This window comes from Crocodylus porosus, unplaced genomic scaffold (genome assembly GCF_001723895.1).
Source record: "Crocodylus porosus isolate Cpor-Errol unplaced genomic scaffold, CroPor_comp1, whole genome shotgun sequence".
In the NCBI taxonomy this organism is placed as follows: domain Eukaryota; kingdom Metazoa; phylum Chordata; order Crocodylia; family Crocodylidae; genus Crocodylus; species Crocodylus porosus.
The window spans coordinates 23,526,458-23,535,975 of record NW_017728943.1 but is presented as its reverse complement, the minus strand read 5'-3'; the positions used below and the strand labels follow the sequence as shown (position 1 = coordinate 23,535,975).

The 9,518-nt window shown below is 50.2% G+C and overlaps 2 protein-coding genes across 4 annotated transcripts in view; both read right to left on the bottom strand.

The window, feature by feature from the left end:
• Positions 1 to 9,518, bottom strand: part of PPP2R5D (protein phosphatase 2 regulatory subunit B'delta) — a 1,176,261-nt gene that overhangs the window by 223,888 nt on the left and 942,855 nt on the right. The window lies entirely within an intron of this gene.
• SRF (serum response factor) overlaps positions 1 to 9,518 on the bottom strand; it is a 61,636-nt gene that overhangs the window by 29,749 nt on the left and 22,369 nt on the right. For 2 of the 3 annotated variants that reach the window (XM_019549004.1, XM_019549005.1), the window contains exon 2: positions 3,757 to 4,023. In XM_019549004.1, the coding sequence (XP_019404549.1) occupies positions 3,757 to 4,023 (267 nt within the window). Of the gene's footprint in view, positions 1 to 3,756; positions 4,028 to 9,518 lie in introns of all 3 variants that reach the window. The other variant, XM_019549007.1, reaches the window with a different exon arrangement.

The following is a 9,518-nucleotide window of genomic DNA, read 5'->3' as shown; positions in this document are numbered from 1 at the left end:
GGTTCAAGCACCTACATTGAACACCTTCAAGAGTAAATTGGATGCTTATCTTGCTGGGATCCTATGACCCCAGCTAGCTTCCTGCCCTTTGGGCAGGGGGCTGGACTCGATCTCCCGAGGTCCCTTCCAGCCCTGATGTCTATGAAATCTATGAAAACCTTGGTGGCAACAAGATATTCAGCAGATAAAAATCAATCCTGAGCAAAATAATGTCAAAGCCACTACAGGACACACTCAGTACAGGATTACGAGGACAGTACTTAATGCTAAGAACTAGGAGTTTATGAATGATAGCTCTTGTCAAATTGTTTTCAGGTAACAAGGCTGGTAGATAAAAGGCAATTTAACATGTTTTAAACTTAGTCACATGACATTGTTGGGAAAAAAGTAGCACTACAAAGTATAACTAACACGAGCTGCATGGACACTAACGGAAACTGATCAACAGATGTCAAAGTATGGTAAATGGGAAATCTGAACTGCTTGGTAAAGTGGGCTCAGTGGATAGCAATGTAAAGTTAAGCAGCTAGACACCAAGATGCATTTACAGAAAGAGGGACTATATCCTAGAGAGAAGAAAAGTCAAAAAGGATTTCAGTTGTCTGGACCAGCAACATGAGCTCCCTGTATGATGGATGACACAAGCCAAAAAAAAGTAACGCATAAGCCTAGGGAGATCAAATAAAACTAAAAAAAGAGGGCTATCATTTCTATACAGTACCAAAACCATTGCTGGACATCATAGGTTCCAGAACCACTCTTTTTTTTCTCCCTTGTTGTAAAAATAAAGAAAGCTGCAAGGCTGGTGATTCAAGGTACAGTAAGCCTGCCTTACAGCAAGAAGCTAACACAGTGTGCCAGCTGGAAGAAGCAGCCCACAGAAGAGGGGCATTGCAAAACCCATGTACCAAACAGATAGGGTAGGGAGCACTACCTCAACCCTCAAAGCCAACACCTGCTGGAGATGGAGACAGGTATCACTTTGTACACTGTTTCATTCCCTCCTTACCTGCCAACAGAATGCAGACTACCCCTTTGGAGAAGATGTCCCTGCAGGAAGAGGGGCCACAGCCACAGTTCAGGAGTTTCCAGAGTTTTCTACCTTTTTAAAAGAGCACACCACACAAGCTCCCTACCCCCTGTTCCCATGCTATAACCATTCACTGCTGCTGCCAGATTGCTGCCTCAGTTGCCGTTATCCATGTGCCAGAGTGAGACTGGCTGAAGAGTTTCCATGGCAAGCCCCTTGACTTTAAAATTTCTCTCAGCACAGTGCCTGTCACATCCAGCTCTCAAGACCCACAGACAAGCAAGCCTGGACTGCAGGCAAACCCTGATACTACCAGCAGCAGCAAAACTGCCCCTCAATGCCCGATTGCCCCTGCCCAATACTGATCTGATTGCCCATATGCAGCACTTGCAGCAGCTTGGAGAGCAACATCTGGCTGGTAAATCTGTTGGCCAGGAGTGGGAGGAAGGGGTGGGAGGGAAAGGGCCCCCCACAGTGTGGGGGGGAGTATGGCGGGGGCAGGTGCTGGTCAGCCAAGGCAGGACACCAAACGGAGCCATGAGCAGCTCAACCAGGGGGGGGGACACGACACAACCCAGCTCTTTCTGGCCAGGCATGTGCTCTGAGCAGTGACACTGGGAGAGGGGATTTTGGGAGGAGGGGGGCTACAGCAAATTCTGGGGTGGCTGTCACTCATCCCATAGCCCCCCCCTCCCAGTGTTACCACTGCCTGCCCCAAGTGCAGCCCTGACCCAACCCAACCCCCTCACCCCCACCAGGGAGAGCCCAGCACCAGCCCCAGCCAGCAGCCCACCCTCACCCCACGCACAGCTCTAGGGGGCACATGCCCCCCCAAGGGTGTGTGCAGCAGTGGGAGCACCGCCGCCCCCACCCCCAGACAAGCTGCTTGCAACTCTGTCTTGTACCCCACCCCAGCTGGGCAGCACCTACCCTAGCCCCTGTGGGGAGGGAGGGAGCAGGGCTTCCATCTGAGCAGCCCCCTCCCTCCCCACACACCCTTTTCCCCACAACAGAATTACCAGCCAGATGCTGCTCTCCAAGCTGCTGGGCTGACTGCATGCATGTGGCATTTATTGGTGACATTAAAATCAGCAATATCAGCCAAAAAAAGCTGATTAGCAATGTCAATTTTCCTTTCGTTGGTGCTGATACAATACAGGCCAGTGTATCAGTGCACCTTTACAACAAAGATAGACTGTAAGACCTGGCATTCATCCTTCTACACAGGAGCCTACTTAGAGAGCTCAGACCACAGAGAGGGAACCAGGGGCCCAGGGTAGAAGGCAAAGAGTAGGGCAGCTGATTAGATGCGACTAATGTCCCCACGTATCCCCTCAAAGTCTGGCAAAAATCAAGGCATTGCATAGAAAGCACAGAACTAGCCCCAGAAGAGCAAGAGCCTAACAGCAGGGATAGGGGAGTCTAGTATAGGCACCAGTCTCTCTGAAGTAGACCTAGCTGGTATGTTAGAGAAACAAGGCCAAGACCTACCCTCCCCTGCCAGCCCTCCAGAGCACCATCTCTTCTTCCCAGCCTGCACTCCAACAGAGACTACCCTAAAGCAATCGTGTCCCCCACAACTTGGGACAGGTATATTTCTTCAAGCTTTGCCCACTGCAAGCTCTCTGTAAGAGGGGTTTTCACTGCAAGGACAGGAGCAGCCACAAGAGCTGTTAAGCCAGGCAACAGAAGGGAAGTCAGTCCGTGGTCAGGCTTCTCTCAGCCCCAAGGATGGGCACCCTCCGCTTCATACCCCTGCTACTCTGACAGGAACACTGCCACCAAGACCTGCAGCCCAGGGCAAGCAAGAGCTAATGTCTGCAGAATAGACATCGCCTGTCCAGCCAAATGTTTCCATTCCTCGTGTCCTCCCTGCCCCCTTCCAAAACACCACCAAAGCAAAAGACAGCTGCAGCTTATAAGGAATGTGAGGGGCCCAGCCAGGGACTCTGGCGAGGGAAATCAAGCCTTATATGGCCACGGAGGCAGAATCAAATTTTTATCAATGAGTGTGAGTGCACAAAGACACCCAAGGAGAGATAAAAAAAAAAGAGAGGGGCCAGGTAGGGGCAAGCAGCTATGTAAAGCAGGGGCTGGAACACCTGTCACCCACTCCATTCCCCCCTAGAACTGCTGCTGCCACCCCCAATAAACCCAGTCCCAGAAGAGCTGCCCCAAAAAGCCTCAGGTGGCCAGGGGACTGCTGTTGTACATGCTTTCTGTGCCTTAGGACATAAAAAAGAAAGGGTGCAGGAACCAGGTTTCTGGAGTCTAGAAGGACTTCCAGCCCCTGCCCAATAACACCCAAGCTTGCAAAGCAGAACCAGCAGAAAAGAGCCAAAGCATGTGTGCAAAGAAGGGGAGTGGGGGTGCAGGGGGAGAGCCAGTACCACAAGGAGTTCAGAAAGAGGGATCACAAATGACTAAGATAGATTCCCACCCACACCCCGCAAAAAAAGAGAGACTCCCAGGTGACCAAGTGCCCAGAACAGAAGAGGCAAACTCCTCCAGATCCAGCATACAGCTCCACATGATGACCTTATAAGCCCCCAATCCCAGTTCACAAAGCTGGGAAGGGACCACACTCCTACAGCAGTTGCTCCCCGACCCCACAGCAATCAAACAGGCAGTCAGGGACGTGGATGGCATCATATCAAGTGCCTTTGCTCCATGGCAGACCAAGGTCCAAAAGCTCAATGCTTCCCTATACAAGAGAGAAGGGTTACCTTGGTCTCCCCACTGCTGTCCGACTCTGACACCTGGTAAGTGAGGTCTGTCTCCTCAAAACCCGTGGCACTCATGCGCTGATCAGTGGTGGGATCCGAGCGTGGGGGCGAGTCCGGTGAGTTCAAGCATGTCTGGATCAGGGCTTTCCCCGTCTCACTAGTGATCATGGGCTGCAGCTTCCGAGTGGCAAATGTGTACACGTGACCCGTCTCACTTGCAACCAGGAGCAACACTTGCGTGCCTGTCAGGGTTGAGAGTTCATAAGCCTGCCAGGAAGAAGAGTGTAAGTCAGTCACAGGCAGCAGCACTTGCATGCAGGCCAAGTATCATCCACACAACTTGGGCCTCATGAACAGGTACCCCAAGCACAGAGCTGCCCCCCTACTCGCCCAAGCCTCAGCCGAGAGAAAGGCAGGACTCACAGGCTTCAGGCAGGCTGCCTCTTCCCTTTCTAGGATAATGAGAATTCCTCTCTCATAGTATGCCTACTGGTTAAGGAGCAGGACTGGACTGGAAAGCCCTAGTTCTTGCCACAGAGTGACCTGGAGAAGCCACTGATCATCTCTGCCCCTCCTTCCTCAATAGTCTTCTTCAGACAGATTCTTAGAGCCATGTCCCTCTACGGCAGACAATGTAACAGGGCCTCTGGCTGGGGAGGTGGAGGGAAGTTCCTTGGGGCTCTGGGTCTGTACAGCATGCAACACAGCCAGGTCCCCCACCTTGGGAGAGATATGGAATAGATCTCGCTGACCTTTCTGCCTAGACCCCATGCTATCCACTCCAACTTAATGGGTCATCACCAGATTAGGGTCTCAGTCCACCTCCATCCTGCCATTATCTTCTCCCCACACCTGGCCACACCACTAGGCTCAACCTAGACTGTCTTGACAACTGAAACAATTATCAGTCCCCATTTCACACCTCCACAGCCATATAAAACACATGGGCCTGCCATCACTAGAACAGCTTTCCAGCCTCCCCTCTGCCTTCAATGTTTCCACCGTTTCCATAATACAGCACCAATTCCTATTCTTGTTTGCATCATGCTAGGTACAAGGAGCCAGCCAGCAGGCTGGAACATGAGTTGCTTGCAGTTCCAAAAGTAAATGAATCAATGCATGTAACCAGGGGTCAGCAGCATTTTTGGGCAGAATGCAAACACACCTGTAACCTTGACTTGTAAGATGTTGGTGTCCCAGGGCAGACAGCAAAGGGACCAATCTTTGTTGTGGCAGCACAGCCCTGGCCCCTTCCCCATTGTTCAGTCTGAGGTGTGCATTGCCATCACAGAGCCTGGGCTGCTCACAACAGGCAGCAGGGAGGATGCAAGCTGCTACACCAGCATCCATGGAGCTCTGACCCAGCTCACTGCCAGCAGTGGGTGCATGCACGCCTCAAGGCAGACAGCAGGGAAGAGGCCAGCTCAGTAAGGCTTTGGGAGGCTACCAAGCAGCCCAACGCTGCCACAGGTTATGAAGCCCTTCCCCGCACAGCCCAAGTAGCTTGCTGGCCCCTGACCTGTTCACTGAGAATGATGCTGGCCAGGTTTCTCTCTGCTGCACTCATCCCCAGGCTGGGACCATGTCTCTCCCATGAAGAACCCAGAAAGAGCTACTCCAATGTATTAGCTACAGCTGTAGCATCACTGCTCCTATTTTTCACTGGTCTAACTGGGGGCCAGGCTCCTTTACTGACCTCATGTTGTCTACCACCCAGCATGCTCTCTGAAGTGGTGGAAGGGCCTTAAGCCATATTTACCAGATTGAGGGAAGGAAAAGAGAACTGCTCAGCAGAGTTAAGTTCACCTCCCCATCATGTGAAGCAAGGATAAAGGAGGCACACCTCTCAGGCCCCAGCCCCAGGTGGAGTTAGTTCTCCTAGACAAGTCTACTGGGATATACCAAACCATCTGACTGGGCTAGCAGCACCTGGCTCTTAGTTGTGCCTATACTCACAATTAGCTAGGACACCTGCCCAACTGCTAGAAGCAACAGAAGCAGTCCCAGCACAGGCTACCCAGAGGAGAGGCAAGCAGCCAGTCCTTCAGTCGCCTTGGGTGTTATGATCAAATAGCCATGCCAACTGCAGTATCCCAGCCTCCTCTTCCCTCCCTCCCCTCCCCAGAGGAAAGAACAGCTGCTCCTAGGGCCCCAGTTTTTTTACATGCCAAACAGGGGCTTCCTGCAGTGCTTCATATGCTGGAGTCCTGTTGCACATTACCAGTAGCCAGTTTCAAGCAGCTCTTAGCAGAAGTGATCAATGCACAGAACTTCCAAGGGAACCCTCTCCAAGTAGTCATGAGGCTCTCCACTGGCCTTCAAGAGTGAGATTTTGCTGTCAGGGGAAATCATTGTATTTTGGGCAGCTGCAGAATGGGCAGATTGCAACAACCCCAAATTCCAGATGGCAAAAAAATCCACTAGGGTGCCTTCCTTTACCCTGTATCTATACAACAAATATTTAGGAAAGTCAGTAACAGTCACATCTTCAGATACTGTACATCCTATGTCCCTGCCTGCACAGAACAGATAGCAGCCTCTGCCAACAGGGAGACATACAGGCCAGATCACTAAGTCACCAGCCATCTGCCGCTGCTTGGACCTGTCCAGCCATCTCAGCACTAGTAATTCCTGATGATCATTTGTTTCTTCAAAACCCTTTGCAGAAGCAGGGCTGGCCTTGCACTGAATACCAGCCTGGAAACACATGAGCTTCCCAAAACACAGACTCACAGGACCTGCTAGACTGGATCAGACTCAAGGCCTTAAGACCATGGCAGGCCCAGATACTTCCAGAAGAGATGTCAGAACCCCCCAGTAGTAGATAGAAATAATCTGCCCCCACACAAGGCCACAATCAGATTTCTACTGGTTAGGTGTCTAGCCTAAACTGATACACCTTGAAGGAGGTTTATTTGAGCGTCTCCTAGTAGGCATATGAAAAAGTTCACTCCTCCAGTCTCTCAACAGCTTCCTGTGGAAGAGAATTCCATGGTCTAGGCCAAGGGTTTCCAAAGTTTTTTTTTTTGTTTTTTTTAAATAAGTGTACCCCCAACAACCCCCTTTTTAAATAAGTGTATCATCCCTCCCAGGAGAGGGTGGGCAACAAGCAGCCAGATGCCAAATGAGGGGGCAGGAGGGTGGCGAGTAGCCAGACTCAGAGCCCGGGTATGGCAAGCGGTGGCAACACAGCATCTCTGTGGCCCTACTCTCATCCCGCCCCAGCCCTGCTCCTGTGAGGCAGTGCCACAGGGTGGTGGGACTCAGTCTCTGCCCACCCCTACACACCCCCGGGACCTTTCAAAGTACCCCCAGAGGTACACATACCCCTGGTCTAGATCAGAGGTATGCTGGTTAAGAGAAGTTTCATCCAAAATTCTAAGTTTGCCACTTTGGAATTAATTTAAAAAGCCACCTCTCCTTTCTCTTTCATCACTTTATACCCTTTCCCTTATGTTCTTCATCAGTTTCCTCAAGTTAACAGCCTTAGATGAGACTACTCCCACCTAAACATTCCTAGTTCCTGCTCACTTCTGTTAAAAGAAAAAGGCTGTATGGTCAGAAGGTGGTTTGGTTTTGGGTTTTTTTGGTGTGTTTTCTTTTGTGGGGGGGGGGTTGGTTTTTTGGGGGTTTTTTATTTTTTATTAAGGAACTCACGAAATACCAATGAGGCCACACCACTAATCTGTAAGATGTCTTTACATTTTTGTTTGCATTATTCTCAACACCATTCCTTAAACATCCAAATCTCTCGACTGAACAGGTTTCTTTACTGACACCTAAGTTGTTATCCTAGGTGCTGTTATCCATGCTGCTTGCAAACTTCCAACTCAAGGGCTCTTCTTGAATGCCTCCACTGCAGCCAGGTTGTACTTTAAATAAATAAATAAGAACTGCAGGTGCTTGCTTGATAGCCGCTTTTACTGCCAAACTATCATTCAGGATATCCTATGCTGGTCCAAGGATAAGCTACAGTTTCTACTCCCAGTTCCTAACACTCCCAACCTCTATATGGCTGCACCATAAAAAAAGCTGATAAAGGGGGACCCGTTTCATTCTTCACCCTTTTTACTGTGCATACACAACTCTATTTCTTACCCATTATGCTCGGGACAACAACTCAACCTATTTCCCTACAGCATCACGTTTAAGTTTCTTTTGGATTTCCAATACTGCCTCCACTGCTTATCAATAGAAAGCTCCGAGAGCACACAGGGTGTGTGATTACTACAGGAATCACATGAAGTCCCAGTCTTCTAAATGTACGTCTTCAGGTGAGCAGCACCTCTGACTTGGTAATTCCTGTGCATTCCCATACTGTTCTCAAACATCCCAGTAAACAGTAGGTCCCTGTGAGACTACGGAGCAATTCAGTTGGTAAGACATTTCTCCAGTGAAGGCATTAAGTAAAGACGGATAGTTCTACTCTACTGTTTTGCTACAAATGCATGTGGAACAACGTAGTCAACTCTGGGCACTAATGCCACAATATCAACGGACATTTGAAAAAATGGTAAAAAGGGATTGATGGACAAGAGCTGACATGTAACAGAAGTAGTTAGAAAAATATAAGCTGGGCTGAGTGAACTCTTTTTCAGGTTAGAGGGAAAAAGAGTGGGGCAATATTAAGTCCAGGAGGAGTATTCAGGACTGCATGAAATGGTATCATGAGGAGCAACAGGATGAAGTTAAGGAACTCTGACACCAAATATCAAGATGACTTTAACAGCTATGCCTTGAACTCAAGAAATGGTTTGGTTACTTGGCATTTTAACTTCATGCAGCACTAAACAAAGCAAGGACAGGAAGAAGAGCGGATGGCAAAAACCCAACTGGTATATACCATCCGATTTTCTTGAGGGGTTCCAGTTAACTCCAAGCTCAGCGTGTCTAGAATGCTGATCTTGAGTAAGCAGGCACGTAGCATTTTGAAGCATGGCAGCTCACACTTTAGCCCATGTATTGCCAGCCTGTGTAAATAAGCCCACATGCTCTGAAGAACACCTTAGTTCTAGGACAGGGGCGGGCAATTATTTTGGGCAGAGGGCTGCTTGCTGAGTTTTGGTAAGTCATCGAGGGCCGCATGATAGGCAGCCAAGGGCAGATAAATACTAATTTTCTAGATTTTTTAGGGGTCCCACAGGCCAGATTTTGCCCATCCCTCTATTCTAGGGGCACTCTTGCCATGGAAACGTTAGCACAGTGCTTAATCCCCCCCTCAGCTCAGCAGGCCCCAAGTTTAATACGAAGTCAATATGATGCCCAGCCCTGAAAAAGCCAAAGAGACAAATCACATAGATGCAAGGGAGTCATCAGAAAATCTGATCACTGGGACTGCTTATCTGGGTATTTATGAAGTGCTGAGATGGGCACAGTAAGCCCCCAAACTCTCAACTGAGCATCTGTTAATTAAACAGCAGGCTTGCCATTCCCCCCCACCCCACCCCCACTCCCCTCTTCCACCCTGAGGAGTAGCCACTTGGCCTGGCTGGCTGCCTAGCTGCTGCCTCACCCTGCCAGGCACCCAGTCAGCCAGGTCATTGGAGGAGCAAAGCCAGCTTGCCAGGCTCCGAGCTGCCCCCACGAGGAGCTCCACCCTGAGTGCTTCCTGCCTGGCACCCTGGCATGCCCAGCTGCAGCCGTGGCCACAGCCACAGGCACAAGCAACCCAGTTATGCCGGGCCCACCTTCTCGAGCAGCCGGCTGTCAGGGACCTCGCTGCCTTGAGCCCTCCGCTGCCGGCGCCCAGCTCCGTACTGCCC